General features: G+C 38.3%; 1 protein-coding gene across 1 annotated transcript in view; it reads right to left on the minus strand.

Annotated features, from left to right (window-relative positions):
• LRMDA (leucine rich melanocyte differentiation associated) overlaps window positions 1-20,177 on the minus strand; it is a 679,994-nt gene that overhangs the window by 90,608 nt on the left and 569,209 nt on the right. The window contains exon 6 of the mRNA XM_040606395.1: window positions 18,285-18,369. Within this exon, the coding sequence (XP_040462329.1) occupies window positions 18,285-18,369 (85 nt within the window). The remainder of the gene's footprint in view (window positions 1-18,284; window positions 18,370-20,177) is intronic.

Consider the following 20,177-nt stretch of genomic DNA (forward strand, 5'->3'; position numbering starts at 1 on the left):
AATCACACAGATTCATTTTGCATGTCACCAGTGATCGAAAATGAGTTCTTATTGAACAGAACAGAAATAATTACAACTTCTCAGAACAGATTTCAGAATGGCATTATCAACTGTGAAAGAGTCAGAAGCAATATATATATATATAATATGATTAAGGACAAAGGGAACGTAAAGTGCTTCTTCAAAATAGTGCAGGTTTTTTATGACTTCTGCCTTAATCTTCCTCCCCTTGTCCCCTCAATGCTGCTAAAAATTTCTGGGACTATTCAAGTGACTTAGAACAAATAAAATTTGTGCATAAGAAACTCTTCTGGCTAAAAACATGAGGGCTTATTACCACATTTCTTTACTGGCACAAAATCTGAGAAAAGCCTCAAGGTGCAAATGATCTGCAGTCTATTTAACATCATGGTTATTTATTTTTATGGGCACTCATTATTACTCTTTACCCTAAATTATAGGTACATTCCTGGCTCCATTTCCCACTGCTCTGTAATTTTTGTAATAATATGGTTTTCCAGATTTCCAAATCCTCCTCAGTACCTCATCAATCAAAAATGCATGTAACATCCACTACTTGTTATACTGGGCAGAGACAGCAAACCATGGAACCGTAGCTTGGACCCCCGATAAAGACCTTGCTCATACCCCAGGACTGGGACATATGCCACAGCTCGGGTAGCATTTACTAAGAAAACCTGTTTTGCAATATCTTAAATGGAGTCTTTGCATACAAACCGATATGCACTGAATTAGTGTTTAAATACCACAGTTCCTATTTTATAATGGATTATGTGCTGAACTAGTTCTGTCAAGTTTGGAACAGCATGCCATAATTTTGACTAAATCTAAGCACATGCATCTTTTTCCATGGAAACAGTATTACAAGTATGCCTGTTTCCCCTGTCACAGAAAATTTTCATGAATATTTTGATAAACAGCTGTTACGCTATAGTAGTTTATAGCCATAATAGCATCAGCTTCAGCAAAGAAATGACACAGCATCAGAAGCGATCACATAACACTTAATTGTTTTTGTGAACAACTCAGAAAAGTATAGTGTGGATCATTTTGATTTTGGGGTTTACTGGACAGGAAAAAACTTGTGCTTTGATGAAAAAGCCCTTGGCTTGCTCATCATCTCCCCATTAAAGCTGAGCTGGGCTGCTGTCACTCTCTTCACAATACCTTCTAAAAGAGAAGAGTGGGTTTGAGCAACTAAATGATATGGTATTGCTCCTTCCTGAAACCGAGGTTTGTAACTGCTGAAAAGAAAGCCTGGTACAAAAAGAAGGATCCTTTAGTAAAATAAAGCCTTTTTTAACGGCACTATACTGTATAGCATATGCAAATGAAAACCATTTCTTAAAATGCTAATTAAATATCACCAAACAAAACCCAACAAGGCACTACAGATGAGATTGTCCCAGAAATATCTATAGGATTTAGAAGAAACTAACCTCTATAGGCAAATACAAATTTGAAAATTGTATTGAAGGCCCCTTGATGTGTTCAGGACGATAATGATGTCTGATGCCCAGCATTGTTAATGTTGACCTGCCTGTCTACATCGTCTCTCACCTGTTTCTTTTCTGTATTTTATACTTCATGAGATTTATTCACCAGAATTAACAGCTATGTGTATTGAACCACACAGGCTGCAATATACAGTGCTTCTGACCATGCTTAATATGCTCATTTTATCCTGTGGGAAGTTTTAAAAGGCATACGAATATATTGTCAGATTACAAAAATGGAAAATAAGTGACATGGAAAAGTCAGAATGATCCAGACAGGAGGACTAACTCTGGATACCATGAAAACAAGCACTTCGTAGACAGCAGTGATGAAGGACATATCACTACAATTATCTATGAAGCATATATGCCTTTGACATAAACATTCATATTGGATGGGGTGTTCTAGTTATAAAATCTGTGGACCAAGAACTAGGATTCTTAAGCCCATACAGTGCTACAGACATTAACCACTGTACACGGTGCTTTCTGCCTCACCTTCTCATATACAAAAGCAAGGAAAACAGTATTTCTTCCTTTTATTCACTGCCTATCTTGTCCACTTAACTAAGTAAATGCACTGGGCCATGGATAACTTCTTCCTACGCACATGCTTGACAACGGGCCCACAAGAGATTTCATGATACTCAAATAAGGTGAAAATAGAGATGTAAGAAAACTGCTTTTGTTTAAACATTCAAAAGGAGAAAACATAGCATCCTCAAGAACAGAAAAGGAAACACAGTAGTAGCCAAACCCCTCAACTTTTCTCCAGAGCAGTGTATACGTCATTAAAATTCTTCCTGTCTTTTAGTAAGAAACAGCAGTGGCCAGCATTGACTTTTCAACAGACATGCCATTTACAACAGTAGCAGATAAAAAAAAACAAACAACATGAAAGTTCGTAACTTCTACAAGAATCCTGCTATGAAAAACAGCATAAATTCCTTCCTTTGTTTTCTCTTTGAGCCACCTTTCTGATGTTAAAAAGAGGGGAAAGGCCAGGGTGGGAGACACACAGGAGGCGGCAATTCTCTCATGAGCTCCAGCCAGCAACCCTTCCCCATCACCCTCCCCTGAGTCGAGGATGCGTATGACATGTCATTGCCACACAAGTATTCAGATAGATCCTGAGCCCACAGTGGGCTGAAGTCAAGAAAAGGAAACACATCCCATGAGCAGAATTACTAAATCCTTCTCTAAACAAACACAAGGACTGGAGAAGGCAGGTGCCAGACCCTTTGTTAATTGTGCCCCAAGGCTCCAAAGCTCCCTGCCTTATGACATTAGATCAAGTTCCCTTCCCCTGCTTTCAAAATTGAAAGAATTCAAGCTTTTTCACTTCTTAGCCAAGCTCCACAGATTAATGCATTGTAAGTGCCCAGACACACTCTACATAAAAGATACTTCATAAATGCAGATGGCTTTATTAATCAGAATCTCTTCACTCTCTCTGGCTTGTTAGCCAAAGCAGCTCTTCAAGCCTTTCCCAGTACCACTAGTTTTCCTCTTTTGTTGTTGTTGTTGGGTTGGGGTTGGTTTGTTGGTTTTTTTTTTTTCTTTCCTTTATTAAGCATTAAGGCAACAACATATAAAAAAATGAATTTAGAAAACTTAATGCACCCATGCAACAAGCACAGCAAAATGTAGGAGGTGGCTTCAAATCAGTTAGAGAAGGTTTTGTAATTGTTCAAAAGCACACCCAAACTCACCAGATGCAACCCTATTGCTTCCTGGGCCGTACAAGCAATCTGTGGGATTGGCCTTAAGGTTCTGCTGGTTTCACATACTCATATGTAATTCCTTTTATGTTTGTAGGTGATAACACTGAATTCTGCTTGTCTAGGCTTCTCACAGGGTATTAGAGTTACATGGGGAAAAAGGTAGAAAGCATGAGTTGACTAATGAAATCTGCGAGAGCGCACTTTTTTGTCTAAATATTGGAGTGATTGTCAAGGAGACAGAAGCTCTGACCGTATTTTATCTTCAAATTATGATTGTCATTGTTCATAGACTAAAAGAAATCTGACAGCCATCCTAAGATTTAAGATTCATAAGTATCTTTTCAATGACATATTTCAGTGCATTTGATTACTGAAATTACAACATGATCTATTTCACGCTGCCCCCTTCCCCCTTCTAATTTAAACATGTTATCTATCAAGCCCTCATTAGAGAGGTTAAATCTCATCAAGCTGTTCTTAAGCATCTCCAAGTCTATTTCCACATCAAAAGCCACCAAAATATTAGTCCTGATGATGATCAATCAAAACATTTAAACTACTTTAAAAGAGAAGCAGAAAGCTTGCATAAGTCTGGGATAGAATTCACCCATGAGCTTCCATTCGTTCTGTTGCCATGCAGAGGCTTGGCACACAAGCTCAAAACACCCAAGTTCAATACTGGGATGAAGGCTTCCTAGTATCTCTCTAGGCAGTACAGGAAACATTCACACCTACCAAGAAGTAATTCTCCAAGTTACCTAACATGCTGTCAACAAACTTTTAAGCTACTCGGGGTTATGCTTTCGCATGTGGTACGAAAGTGACATATTGTCTAGCTGTGATGCTCAAAAGTCTGTGGCCAGCTGACTACGTTTTACCTACAGGGAAAGGAATACTTAGATGCTTCCACACTAACCTAAATTTGCTCCCAAGAAATCTAAGCTTAGTCGCAAGGAATACAGCTGTAGCCTAGTGAGTAGGCAGGGAAGCTCTACAGAGGTAAAGGTACTTTCTTCAGCAGCTCAGCAGAAAATGGCTCACTAATACAGACAGCATATTATAGGTCTGCGTACATAGCACCTCTCATCCCCAAAGATTTTAAATTAACAGTACACAAATATTGCTCAGCAATTGATTTGGAATGAACTCATGAGAGGCATCAACGCAGCAATAACTCACTACACACGACATCATAACCTCTATACATATGCGTGTCTTGTTTCCCCCCTCCCTCAACATTTCATTACCCTACAAGTGAAGACTTGGCTGAAAATCTGAAAAGCCTCATCATATATCCAACCACATGAGCATGGCTAAAACACCTGCAGGTAGTTGTTTTAAAGCATGGAGATGCCTAGCATGTGTGTGGATTTCCTCCCCATAATCTGTGTAGGCTGAACTACAGCCAGGGGGAGAAACTGCCTAGAGATTCCCCTCTTGTACCAATATATATGTTTCCAAACCAGTACTTCTAATCTACAGATCAAAAAAACCCTTCCCTAGACTATTTGGGAAATCTTTTCTACTGAGCTTCTGAAATCTGGGAATCTACAAGAAACTAAAATCAGATATTTTTTTTTAATTGGGAAATAACAGAACTGTATTTAAAAAAATAATTAAATTTATCCCCCAAATCCATAAAATAGGGAAGTTCAAAATACCTACAAACTGGTATTAAATAGTTTGCTGTTTAATGCTTCAGAAAAGTATTCCAAACCCTTGAAGAAAAAAACATTAACCAAACAAGTAAAAACTCAAGGAATTCACTAGTTCTTTTACTTTAAAAGTATACACGCTATCTCAGCCATCCATATTTTTGTTTTTGCTTTACATTTCACACTCTGTTCTATCACCATACTTAAAAACACTTACAATGAAAGGTAAAGTGAGTTTGAACTTCACAGATCAAAATAATTAGAACTTGCTGTTGCACCTTTATTTATTTAAAGGTACATTCTTAAGAAACAAGTTAAAATTCAGTCTTACAGAATAATTCTGTTTGGATTTTAAATAACTCCTATACCATCAACCAAATATAGTTATCAACCAAATATATAAATTATAGTTTAAATCTGGGTTCCTTACTGTCAAGACCTCATTTGACGAATCAGATGCTGTTTGCTTCCCAAACTGTCTTCTACACGGCACTGAAGCAGTGCGCAACATTTTAAGCTAATTTAGAAACCGGCAACTTCTAACATTTCTGCAGAGTAGCTCTGTGTTTGGTTCCTCACATACACAAGCAGAAATCCTGATGGACCTCCAGAGCTTCACAGTACCAGTATTAATGCTTCACCTTTCCTGCCTGTGGTAGTGAAAAAAACAGAAGAAAAAAAAACCCAACAAAAAACCAGACAGTAAAATTCAACTCCCTGGTGAAAAACTGCAGCTTCTTAAGGGGGGATGTTGACAAGAAATTATTTTAGATCCCAAATATTAATCCATCAGGAAAATACCGTCTCCAGGCAGGATGGATGATTTAAGGTTACGAGCGCCTTCCTGCTTGTAACTTTTCTTACCTGGGTCTCCCCTCAGTGTATTTCTAGGACCCCGTCAGCCACAGCGAGATGACATCCACTCTCACCAACCACGTCACCACCAGGACTCTCCCAAGCTTTCTTTGTACTCTGCAGAACATACCTGCCCTTTGCATTTTTCTCTTTATTTATTTACCAAACTGCAATTGATGTTTTAGCTTCTCAAAGGAACCTTTTCTGCCTGAATGATGTTTTCTGTGTCTCCCAGATGAATGCCATTTACAAGTCTTGCAACCTATTGAAACTACTTCACTTTGTCCAGATCTGAACAGCTATCCTGCCTAAACGCACAGACAGCAGAGAAAAGCACATAAAGGCTGGCAGAATAGGAGAACTGACAGACATTAACAGTATTTCAGGCACTCCCTCCTTTGTAGCATCTCTTGATGTTCTAATTCTGCTCATTTGTGGAGCCACTGAATAAAACTATTCTAATTCTTTATTGCAAACAGATTTTTCAACACACACACAAAAATAATAATTTAGCCAACAACTTTTCTTTCACTTTATTATTAAGATCACTTTGGTCAAGGGATTATTTTTTATAATGACAGAGTGGAAGAAAAGTTAAAAGAAACCAGTGTGATGACTAAGTTAGGAGAGGGACTCCAACTGTCCTCCAGGCTCCTACTGTCATTGTTATCTATCACCAGGTTACAGGGCACAGGAAAACTTTACATCTACAATTAGCAGCTGAGTGGATGTCTACATATCTTCATTTTACCTTACTGTAATTTCACCCACTATTTCTTTTTCTTGACACATCACGTACATTACATCACTAATGGTCAGCATTAGACAGCACCAAATTGCTTCTGAATGATCTAATACCTTATATTTAATCCATTTATTATAAAGTTGCTCTTCTCCGCTACCACCACCACCACCCCCACCACCCCCCGAATTTATCATTCACTGCCTTTAAGAAGAAGGAGGCAGCCTGCCAAATTAATTAATCAGGTGGGTTTTAGCAGGGGTGGTGGGGTGCATTTCCTTGATTTAGGGGTGCGGGGTAGTGCCAACCTTTTTGCTTTAGGATAAATTCTGGCTCTTCCATCAGGGCCCAAGGGATTATTTCCATTGAAACTGCTCCTTATATTTCATGGAAACAACAAAGACTTAAGACAGGCTGCTCCCACTCAGAGTTCAGCAAAAATACCATCTGGGAGTTGCTTCCCTCCTGTGAGGAAGAGGTAGAAAGGGGATAGATACAGGTTTTCCAGGCACATCTCTGACTGAATCCAGTGCTACAGCTACTCCCGCTGCCGCTCTTGCAGCAGCAGGTGGTGAGGAAGCTGAGCAAGTTGGGAAAATCCAGCATATTGGCATGGCAGCCCTGTAATTTTGGTACACACATACTCTAACTCCACTCAGACAAGACACGAACATTAATTTAGTTCTCTATTAATTGTGAGAAACTGCATCTACTACTACAGATGGTTTTGAAAGAGCTAACTCAGGGCACGTGCTCTTTCTGCCTCTCTGTGACACAACACTGAGCAAATGTAAAAGAGAACAGATTCAGGGACTGGAGTCTTGCTCGGCCTGTAGGTAGACATCACAAGGGTTGCTGGCACCCCCCTCTGTATAGCATTCCTGTGAAAGGACACTTATTCACCAGCCCTACATTTTTTCAACCTACTGTGCTAAATATCATCATTACATTTGGTAGGCATTCAACAGAACTGCAATACAAATCTGTTTCACTTGAGAAGCAAAGCCTACGGTTCCTTAGGTTTTATAACACAGTGCTTAGTACAAATTCACTGAATTTTTCCAGTGCTTCACTATGTGATTTTAGGAGCCTATTTTCCCCAGTGGCATGCAAGTACTAAAATTGCGCTGCATTGCATTTTGCTCTCAGTAGGTGGGAAAGTGCACACTCAATAGGTTATTTTCCATTCTTTATTTCAGTTTTATGCAGCCACAGGTGGGGGGTCTTTCAGGTGGTTGCTTAGGTTTACTAGGCACTTTAGAGTCATAGCCAAGCTTTCTTAAAAGGGTCTTACAAAACATACCAGTGTTGTCAATCATGCAGTAATGAATTTCATCCTGCGTAAAGAGAAATAACTTTCAAGATCTCTCAAACTGGAAAAGGCAACACAATGAATATCAACAAGCAAGGGGTGAGACATCCTCTGTTTTGTAAGGGGCACAAAACTATGTCACTTGTTTATACTTACTGTTTACCTCTCTGTCGCTTCCCCTTCTTCTCCCCAGGTGTGATCTCTCTGCTTAAGGGCATACAAAGCTAACAAAGGATGTACTTTCCATCATTTACTTTTCTACCGCTGAGGCTACTAAGAGACCACAAAAATATCACAAAACAGGGAAAAAAAGGGAAGTTGTCAACCTACTTAACATTTGCTTTCAGAGCTCTGAAAGGAACTTTGATCAGCAAACATATCATTAGATCATGAATACAGGTATTCATATCCTATAAAATGTTGACAGCTTTCTCTTCTTGCATAAGAACACGCAATGAAATCATACAAAGATAAAAGATACCCCTTTCTTTCCTGAAGGCAAAAATTAAAGAAAGGAACCTTCACCTTCTCCTAACACTGCACACACATTGAACAAAGAAATGCAAAATACATTGCATCTTTTTGGCTGTTCATAGGTTGGAAGAACTGTACACATTATAGCAAGATGTGCGCACCATGAAGAACCAACACACAAGGGGATAAAATAGTTTCATGGCTGTTATGCAGATGGCTGCCCTGACTGTGCAGGAAATTTCTTCCTCCCCCCCTCAGTTTTAAAGTAGGCTTCTACACATATTCATTATGTGGGAATTAGTACTTTGTTTCTGGGGACACCCACGTCCTCTTCATTCAGCTCAGTAACACTAACCACAGGACAGCAGCCAAGGTCACGTAAGCATCCTATCCTAGTCTAAATCCTTGGAGAAATGCAGCTCAAAACGGAGCGTCCAAATGATTTTAATTATAAGAAATATGAAGAATTGTGAAAAATATTCAGATGCAGTAGTACCGCCTGCGTGCATGTCATTTTCTTTTTCTCAATAGAGGCTTCAGCTATTCAGAAACTGAGATGTACAAGCTCAAAAGTAAGATTCTATGTCCCATGCGTTCAAAGGAAGGACTGCATTTGTGCATCCAAAATGGTAGCAGTCCTTTAGGCAGATTCGTTTTCATAAATAATAATCTGGTCTGTAGAACATTTTGTGAATGTCCAGTAGTATCTCAGATGACAGCAAGCAGTTTCATCAGCAAAAGCATCAAGAATCTCCTGAAATATTCCTCAGAAAATGCATTAAAAGAAACAATGAAAATTTGCATTTTCATTAAGGACTCTAATTTAATGAGAAAACACCATCTTTCACATTTCCAATATTTAATACACAGACTCTTAGCATGGGGCAGATATTTACTGCCTCTGAAATTAAAACATGCTAATATGAAGAATATTCAAATGGAACACGTACTGTAAAGATTTATTTATTTATTTTTAACCAACAGTACAAAGCTTTCTCCTGCCTGTGTACTACAGAACAGTACAGGCTGTACGGAATATAGCAACACGTGTCTATATGTTATTGAAAACAGTAAATTCCCATTTAAACAAGGGTTACAATCTGTGCACTAAACACTCATTAATGGTTATGAATCAAAATAAAGGGGGGGGGCCTTGTAGCAGGTGTGCATATCTATGAATTTCAATACATTGTAAAACTGTCTGTAGCCAACAGCTTCATCATTTGGCCTTTCTGAGCTTAGAGACAGGCAATTTTTCACGATTTTACTATTTCTGGCCAAACAAAAAGTTTTTAATTAAATATACCACATGATTCCAGATGTTTGTTTATTTGTTCCAATGAGGCTGTAAAAATGCCTGAATTATAAAATTGGAGGACTCCTGCAAAAACAGGCTCGGCTGGAGTGCTAACGGAACACAGGGATCTCTCCGGAGACCCTGTGTGCACAGGACTGCGTGTGCTTTGAACCTGATTTCTCTGGAAGGGCTGTAATACTGCAGCTCATGACCGGAATTCTTTATTATAAAAGATTATAAGGCCAAGTAGCAAATTTAGTAAACTTTTTTTTTTTTTTTTTAATTGCCAGTTGCAGACTCGTTGCATCATTAGTTCTCCTACATATCTAAAGAAGATTTTAGATAGGTTCATGGTTTCAGATCCCAAGTTTCCACTTATAGAAGCCAATGTTTTCTATGTTTTTCTGCCACTTTATAGTCACGCTGCTTGGAGCTTGGGCATTCTCATGGTTTCTTATTGCCAGCACGACAAAATGAGCTATGTTGTGAAACATCAGGCACTTTCTAGTCTACCCAAAAATATGAAGTTACAGTTTTTTCCTCATTAATCATATTCCTTCTGATGTGACACTTGTATGGGTGACTGGGGCCCAGGCTGCTAGGTTAGTTTTGGCAAATATGGGAAAAGTTGCAATGAAAACCACAGAAATTATGGGAATAGTGACAAAAATATGGAAAACGTTCAGGCCTTCAACAGTCAGATTGGGGAATGTGCACTGTGGAAAAATGAAAGTCTCTACAATATTTGGAAAAAAAATGCAGACAATTTGGAAAGGCTGCCCGAGCCTTAGACTCCTAATTCCCATTAGATGCAGAATGGGAATTTTGTGCCCAACCCCTCAGCTATTTAAATAAAATTTTAATTTAAATTTGATTAACCACTTAATTACTTTTTTTGTCTTTTAAAGTCTTGCAGCAGAGAAACACCCGTATTTTACTCCCACAGAGACAGAGCTCTCCAGGAGGTGATCCTCCGAGAACTCACTGCTAGTCAGCTTGATCACACTCCTTGGGTTTGCTTTCAAACCACAAAACACTGAGAAGGCTCACAAATTAATATATGTTGTCATTTAAAAGCAAATCTTCACTTTTCTGATCATCAAGAAAGCCTTTGCACAGAACTGCAAGTCACTTTATATATCATCCCAAACTCGTCCACCCCACCCTAGTTTCACATGACTGGTTGCTTTCATCATTGCAATATACAACAAGATAAGAGTACATTTTTATGCTGAAGTTTTAATAATCTACAGTATCCTGATTCAAATCCAACATTCCTTGTATTCACAGACAAGAAATTGTTGACCCTGCAAGTGACAAGAACATGAATCCAATGACCCAGAAAATATATTTCTTGAACCATATTAGTCAAGGTCACACTGAAATCCAACCACAATTTATTCCACATTTGGAAAAGCCTTTGTGCTTTACAGAGAAACACGCAGGCGCTGGCAGAGACTATCACTACGGAGCAAGTGAGGTAAATTGGTCCACAAAAGACCACAGCTATTGGTGGTGGTTCTATTCCAGTCAACAAATAGATTAGGGCTCAGGGGAGGCACTACATGAGGCTCTCCTTAATCTGCTCTTTCATTACTGCCCAGCGAAAAACCAGTCCACAGCGGAGAGCTGAATGAATCATGTGTAAGTGCACTAGACCTGTTGATTCCTTTGAAAGGCAACATTTCTGACTGACTGTCAACTCACACAACCGGGAGAGACGTCCGATGCATTTGCAGACTCGGGGCAAGTACCAGTACAGGCGGGCTGCTGTTATCAGATGGAAGCATTTCACGGCAGTAAGCCTTCCTAAGGAAACGTGCCTTCTAGCATTTCTCCCTGCCTACATTGTTTCACTCATCCCTTCCTACCTAGTCTTCTCTCCGCAAGGCAACCATAGCAGGAAAAACTGGGGAGGTAGTAAACTAGAGTGCAGCTTGGAAGGGAAAAAAAAAAAATAAAAAAAATACTCAGTCAGAGGTATGAAGTTAGCTGCACCACTGAAGAAATAGGCATGGGTCAGTCCTGTCCACCTTCCCTCCAAGTGCCAGGTTTGGCAGGTCTATGGGCACAAGCAGGGGCCATCCAGCAGTGGCTACGAGAAAGACCCAGCCTGCCTTTCTCTTGGATGTACCAGAAGCAGCTCACAACAGAGTTCTTTAGACATCTGGCACGACCTTCTGACAGACGGCAAGGACTCCAGCCCACCTTTGACCAATTTTCTCTTTCAAATCCTTTTATCCAAGGGAAACTAAGGCAGGAAAACAAAATCTTTTCTTAACCAAGTCTTCTCTCACATTGGCACTCATCTGTACCACTGCTTTGCTTTCCGTGCTTCTCCCCTGTCTCTCATGCTTTCATTAATCTCCATTTCCCAAACTGAAAAACAAAGCAAGGTTCTAGAACCCAATTTCTCATTTCATACAGGCAAGCCAAATGAGATTATTATTTTTTTTTTCAGAAGAGACTTCTTATTTTAGTCTTCTCCCACAGTGCCAAAAGATTTCCACCCGCTCCCCTTGAGGCTAAGTCATGAGCACTGCACAACTCACTGTTGGGACATATTTCCTGGCATTAATAGGAAATGTCACAGCTTATTTTTGAGTGTTCCTGCCCCTGGAAAATATGATCTTGTCTGTTCCATGCTACTGTGAACTTTTTTTGTTTGGTTTGGTTTAAGGTTATTCATCTCATGGTCAGAAGATCCTGGCCTAAGAGGTATGCAGCCTATCACTCACCGTAATGTCAGGCAGTTTCGAAACCGTAGTATTTTCAAAGGACACCTCATGTAAACCAACAAAGAAAATTTCTCACTATTCACAGCATCTCTGCCCGATACAGAACTTTGATATATTGCATCTGCTTATAGCTCTCTCATTCATCCTATTCTTAGTTATTAGACAAGTTAAAGCAAATACTTCTTATATACATATAAAGACATCTTTTGTTAAAAAAATTGTTTAAGATTCCTTAGATTAACTGAATGATAAAGTACTACCCACAGTTTTTTTATTATTATTATTCTCTTTTTAGACAGCATACAATGAGCTGCTTTATGCAGATATACAGAAAAATCAATTGATAAGCATAAAGTGCTGTTCACATTAAGAAAACTAACTAATTATGATAAGTTGCTACATAAACTGCTTTGTGACTTTCCCAGCAATCAATTTCAAACTCTAAATAAGCCTCTGGCTTGAAAACACAATGAGTACCTAACAACTGTGTCAATAACAACAACAGAGAAGACTGCAATGATAATATAAACAGGATAATTATCTTTCTAGAAGTAAGTATTTATGCAAACCGATTTCCTTTTCTTTTTATGTCCGTGATTTAAAGACAGCACAGCTTTTCAGAGCGTGTGTGTATTGAGTTGAATGCCTTCGAAAATAAGAACTTTGTATATTAACATCTACTATTAAGAAGTGTGTGTCAATTTTATAATTTTACTTCAGAAAGTCTGAAGTATTATCTTGAAACAGTACACTCAGTTCTGGAAGGACTGACAGACATTATCAGCTCCAGATGAACCTGAGAATATTTAAGTATAAACAGGCTGAACAAATTGAGGTAGAACAGGTAAATCCCCAGAGGATATTTTGGGACTTTCATGCATCACATCAATTGTATTATTCCCTCTGGCTCTCAAAAAGTTCCTTCTTTTTCCTTCAATACCAAATTTTAAAAGCAGTATGTCTCCTTTGACTTCTATTAGATTGTAAATTCCAGCACAACTGGACGGCTAAATGCTTGTTGAACATTCTAAAGGACACTTCTGTATTGACCTAGTGCACATCACAACTCCTGCAAAGCTAGCAGCTGGGTTTTATGTATGGTACACCCTAAAAAAAACCACCACCAGAATGCATTCTGTATAGTCATACCAGTCATTATTGAAATGCAATATGCCAAAGAGTCTCAGTACAATAGCACAGTATAATGATCACAGGGAAAAAGAAAAAAAAAGAAAAGAAAAAAAAAAAGCCAAACCAGACAGCTCAAGTTCAGGTGTCTCTCTAACAGATTATATGTCTACATGCTTTTGCTTGCTTAGGAATGCAAAAGCTTGGAAAGAACTTAATTCCAAAACAAATCTTCAGTGCACCCCTGTTAGACAAAAAGAGAAACCGAGCGCAGAAGAAATCTCTCTTTTCCTTTGTTCAGAAATGTTTCATAAAATTACCTTTGGAGGGCTAATGGGAAGCTTAAAATTATTCTGCCCCTGGCTTTCTGGGCATTGCTTCTGAATGCAGTTTATGGCTTTCAAACTCAGATGAAATTGTTTCAGAAAATAAGTAAACGTGTCTGTCAGTTGACCTAAACATATTGGTAGAATAAATAACAACGTTTCATTCGGACAGTCATCATTCAAATATAAAATGAGAAAATAATGTCTGTGCATACCAGAACACCTGGATAATTAACTGAATAGACAGCAACACAGGACAGTGGATTTGTTCAGGAAGTTCTTACAAGCCAGAATAGATTGGAACTATTAAACCTTGGCATCAATCCAAGCTAAGGTTCTAAAAACTACTTACATAAAGATAGGTTTAGTTTTTAATGGAAACTGCTGCTTCTTCCTTTTACCAGTAAGGTATGGGGCAGCCTTACCACTGGTTGTTCCCAGAAGCAAGAGCACAAGAAAAGGAGTCATTTGTGAAATGTTACTGGAAACCAAAAGGCTTTGGCAAACAAGTATGTTTTCAAGTAAATCAGGTAATAGACAATGTCATAAAATATCTGTTTATCTAAAGGTCATCCAGCACTTTTTTTTTTAATATATATATATATATCTATATGAGGAAAACAGATCTGCATGAGAGTCATGATTTAGTAATATTACTCCTCAAGAGATAGAATGATAAATTACTCTTTTCCCCACCAATTGGAAAGCACTGTTCTTTTCAAAGAGCAAACTGAGTTTGAATGTTCACATATAACAACGGAACTTCCATAACAAAGGTGTCATTATGAAAAAGGAATGTACAACCTCATGGGGGGTGGAGGGTAGGAAGCCTTTTTCCACACATCAAACAAATTATCCTTAAAATTACATTATTAGAATTATAAAATTTCTTTTTCCATCAATGTCACTATGTTAAGAACTGAAAGCTCTATTTTAAGATTTTATATGTACCCAGTTAATAAAGTGTTGATAAGAAGCAGAAGGGTACCTGGGCCATACATACGAACCACTAAAAAAAATAATGATATACACAAAATGTTTGGAGCAAGTTTCTACTAAAATACATGACATTTCATTACTTTGTGTATTGGGAGCGTGGCCATTTCTATTTAAAAACAACAATAAGAAACTGATTTATTTTTTCCTTAAAGGTGGATCTGGACAAGCAGAAAGAAAGGTGGGGCCCATTATATTTTGTTTCACCAGAAAATTTGAAAAATACAACAGTGCAAGCACTGGAATTTAAAAAATAAATGAGATGCATTGTATGGCAGGGGGACATTTCTTTAAACTAACTTGTGTTATCTGGGTAAGAGAATTGCACAAATTTCACACAAGTAAATCACTGGTGTCTAAAACCATATAAAATGAGACAGAAAATGCTAGTTTAACAAAGACCAAGGGAAGACCCTTAGGAGTTTGAGATCATTGTTTTGGAATCAAAACAAAAATAAAGATGGCTATAAAATTACCACTTTGGAAGGCTTGCCTAATGGGACAGCAATTAGATCTCATAAAGAACCAAGACATATTGCTGTCAGGTGCCCAAAACCTGCATAGGAGGCCAATACATTTTCTGCTAAAAAATACGAACAGCGGGATGAAGTAAAGGTTCAACTTAGAAATGTGGGTCTAGGCAACAAAGTAATTTAAGGGAATAAAAACTTTCCCAAGATGAGGAAATATTTTCTAGACCCTCAAAATATGTATCCAATATTTATTGCTCTCTTCATGTACTTATATACTCAAGCATCCTAACACTTGATATAGTAATTACAGTGATTATTCTGTATTATTCCATGCTCGTGCTTCACTGTCACATGCTGTTTCTGTGGGCTCTGAAAGTGAGAGGTTTTTCAGTTCCTGAATGCTGCCTGTACAAAATACTGTGTCAACCCAAGACCACCAGATCCTGTCTGGAAATAACATACCGCATGCATGAACATGAAAGCTATAAGATGCATGGTGCAACACATGCAGAATTGTATGCTTTTGCTCTCCCTGCAAAATTCATAGATAAATAAAGCGAGAAACATCCAAGCAAAACTGTACCATTCAAACACATTCGGCTTGCTGCTGCTCCCCCTCCCAGTCCTCCCAAAAATCAATTTACAGCTGTACCAAACCATTTGCCAGACTTTCAGATTCTGGTAAACACATTTCTCCAGGGACAAATAAGAGCACTCACAAACTTAGAGCATTCTTCTTTCCAGTTTGCATTGAAAACTGCCAATACTTACATATGCAACAGCTGATTCAATCGTTTTTTACAGCACTGAATGCATTCAGTGAAAAAAAAAAAAAAAAAAGTATTGAAGATATTCAGAACCTAAAATAGCATGTTTAAGTATTTCATTTTTTTCTTGGAGATTTTTCTATTGAGTCCAATTAATCTTTTATGGACTTGTTAACTTAGAGATTTTTCTTTGTAGAAAAGAAGCTGATTGAGTTAATGGGCCTTGCCAGCAGGTTGTTCCAAGCTTTATTTACAACACCTGGAATTTTGGAAACTTTTCTTAATTATTTCCTTGTGAAAATATTTTATATATACATATATAGAGAAGCTTATTGGACCATGCTAACAATGTCTCTTTTAGGGCCAATTTTACCCTTTTTTTGGATGACACTCTCTTCTCCATTCACTTTATTTATAACTCTGCTTAATCATCAAGGAAATTTTCAGCATGTTTGGCATGCAAAGCAGAATATTTCTGGGAAGAATAAAGACAGAACTAATGAAGAATTATGCACACACCTAAGGGTAAGAAGTTGATAATTTGGGGAACATAATTTTCCCCTTTCATAGTAAGTGAGCAGACATTCTCAAACCTTCATGAAGACAGTGGTACTTGGAACCTGGTGAGGTCCAGCTATGAATGGACACTACCGACATCTCTGCAACACCTACTACAGCCATGCAACTGCTTTAGTGCCAGGGGAGTCAATTAATAACGCTGGCACACATCCTTTGATGCTTCATGATCCTGGCATTTCTTTAGCCAAGTCAGATTCCAAAATCAGCCGTGATGCCACACTTCTAATTCACTATTATCTAAATAAACAGATCTGAAGATACCCTGCTTTTAATAGTATTTTATACGGGATTTTATAGAAAGCAGGCATTTACAAGGTTCTGCCATTCTACTTACTGTTCTTCTAGTCCCTAGCCATTTAATCCAAGACCAGAAATCCAGCCTCAAAGCAAATATGCTTACCTGAAAATCAAAGCCACCACACGTATCTTGGGAACTAAGAGGACAGTGGGTTGCAGCTATTTTCATTTGTTCTGGTTTTTTTGTTGTTGTTGTTGTTTGTTTGTTTTTTTAATCTCTGAAGACCAGGTGAGTGCTGAAATCCAGGATTTTGGTTTGGCCTTTGCTCTTTACAAAGCACCAGTTACTGCATGTGCTCAGTGTCAGAACACAACGCACTAGAGCACGTCCAGGACGCCCGAATTCCAGCACACCACACAAATTTACACCAAGACCAGAGTGTAGCCTCACGCCCATTTTTAGCCCTGGCACAAGCACAGCGATACAGGCTGCAACCAGTTAAAGTCTAATCAGTTGCTCCCCTCATCCTTCCCACCTGAATCACGGCTCCTCATTCAGTTGCATCACCTGCCCGATTCTTTCAGGAGGTTTCAAGTAATAAAGCATTCTGCTAACACTACCTCAGTCTTCTGCAGCACTGCACAGCTTGAACACACACTGAAAGTGAGCTACCATCACTTCATAAACCTCAGACTGACTTTGAATCCCAAGTCCTCTACCAAACCTGCCCCTACACAAACGGTTTATCATCAATATGGAATCCACGGGTCATGTGGGAAATAAATATTAACAGCATCGGTGCTCTAGTTTTTAAGTTGAAAAATGCTAAAGCTTTATAAATTTCTCCTTTTTGGAGCCAAGGTGAAAGAGCTTGGAATGTACCCATCCCGACTGCTTCAGTTTTTCACCTGTTCCCTGAACTTTTTGCTCCATAGGTATGCAGAAGGAATTTGAGAATTTTTGCCCAAGGTGCTTTTTAAGTTCTAAGGCTTGGTGAAAAAGGAAATTGAATGCTGATCCGCCTTTAATGTTGAAAAACAGAGATGAATCCCCTTTTATTGCAATGAAAATGTGTTAACATTTCAAAATTATAGCCCTAAATTGTGAAACTGCCAAAAAGCTCTCTCTTTACAAATATTAGAAAGTTTACAAATTCTCTCAAAATTACCAATGGCGCGTGTAATCATCTACTTAGCAATATTTAAGTCCTCTAATCTCTTCACATTTTTCTTTCTCACACACAAAAAAATATCACTGAGTGTTTTTATCCATAGGTTTATTTGCTTTCCCAGTAGACTACCTTTAAATCCTTTTTAATATGAGTTAAAAACTGTAGTCTTGACAGGTATGGCTTTCTCATCTAGCGCTTGAAAGGCACAGCATTCTCCGTACAGTGCCAAGGCAGCAGTAACTAACACAGAGGAGGCCTTACAGCAAAGCTCCCACCTCGCAGAAGTTCATACCTCTGTGGTTGGTGAGGTCTCTGGATCCTGACGGCAGAGGTGTGTAGTGGGTCTCTGGAGAGGTGGAGGCAGCATCACTGGAAGCCTGGGTGAGAAAACAAGTGTTATCATTACTCTGAGTGAAAGCCAATGATTATGTTAAGAGGACACACCTGCAAGATGAGCGCTATGATATGGTTACAGGTGCACAGAGCCACCAGCCGTGGAGGATTTGTTTGGGTTTGTTAAGGCTGCCTGCAATCCTTCAAGGCAGCTGTGCTCACAAGAGTTTGCACAATGCTATTAGGCATGATTACTAAAGGAGCAGATTCTACAGCTCACAGCTTCAAAAAAAATGCCATCTTTATCAGAGAATCTTTAGGTGCTGTTAAAAATGTTTCTCTTGGTGAAACAGCTTAATATTTACCCGAAGGAAGTTATGAGTGAGTCCACATGTGAAAAAAGGAGACAGAAAACAGAAAGCTGGGGTAAGATACCATACTTCTCAAAACTAAGCAAAAATCAGATTCTGCCATCCCACTGTTCTGTGAACTTAATAAAGGGATCTCTTAAAAACTATAATGCAAAAATGTGGCAAGTATATGGAAATATTAATAAAAAACATTTAAAACCCACACCAGAAGCCGAATACATTTAAAGAAGTAAGTACCAACAAGACTTGCTCAGAATCCTTAAAAGCAAAATGTGTAAAGGAGAAGAGAGGAAACCTAAACCTCTCCCCATAACAAAAATTACAAGATCCTATGATGCCAATTTAGAAAGATTAGACCATGAAGCTATAGTTCGCAATAAAGGTGCAATAAATCTTCACCCAGTTGGACGTATCATCTGAAGGAAAGAGCAATATCACTACAAGACAAGCCACATTTACCACCTTGCTTTTTAGCTATAGAGCAGCAGTGTTGTGTTGTTAGGAGGAAGATATGAAAATAAAGGATGGTGCTGGTGAATCTGAAACATCATCACCCTTTTTAAAATTCAGTTAAAGTTAGATGGATTGATATCATGGTAGTGATACATCCAGTTTCAGGCACAGAGTTTGCTCTGTAGGGTTTACAATCTACCTATTGCAATGTACATAAAAAGACGATAGGTTTTAATAGAAGACACAAAGGACAATGGCCACTAAAAGTCACATGATAATTTTTAATAGAAAATATGAGACAAATAAAAAGAAGAAATACAAAAGCTAAATGTTTGGTAAATAATTTACTAAAGAGAGTCTTGAGAAAATAGTTGCTATCTTCGATGCAGGTAGTTCCCTAAAGATATATTGGTTTATAAGCTTCAAAAGGCAAAGGAATCCACTTCATTCTTACTTCTTATTTTGTAATTAATCATAATCTCAAATTTATTTATTTTTTTTAATTGAAATGCATTCAAAACCAGATTTACAATGTCTGGTTAAGACAAAAGTGTAAAATAGGTGTATAATGTTTTGGAGAAGAAAAAGCTTAAATACGAATTAAAATCTTAATTGTCAGACTAAACCTCAGAACCATCAGAAATCCACAATAATGACAATTAACCATGGAAATAGACTGTTGCAGGCTGTAACTTAGAAATCTTATTTGTCGTAGCTGTTAGACTCCTAAACGACAGTATATTAAAATATCGAGAGATGAGTGACTCTGTACATTACATTAGTATAAGCTTTTGCTTTTGGAGACCAGCTGCCAACTTCTATGTCAGACCACAGTTGCAGTCCCATTTTTGTCCCTAACAAAAATCAGGTCATAACATGAGAACACATCATGCATCAAAACAAACATCTTAATAGAGACGGGTTTGCCTAAACAGCAAGGATGCTACTTGTCGGCTATGAATAAAAATCCAGAAAATCCTGACTTCACCAACTCACCAGTGATAATAGACGTTTTTCAGGGTCCCTCC

The sequence above is a fragment of the Falco naumanni genome, chromosome 9, assembly GCF_017639655.2.
Source record: "Falco naumanni isolate bFalNau1 chromosome 9, bFalNau1.pat, whole genome shotgun sequence".
In the NCBI taxonomy this organism is placed as follows: domain Eukaryota; kingdom Metazoa; phylum Chordata; class Aves; order Falconiformes; family Falconidae; genus Falco; species Falco naumanni.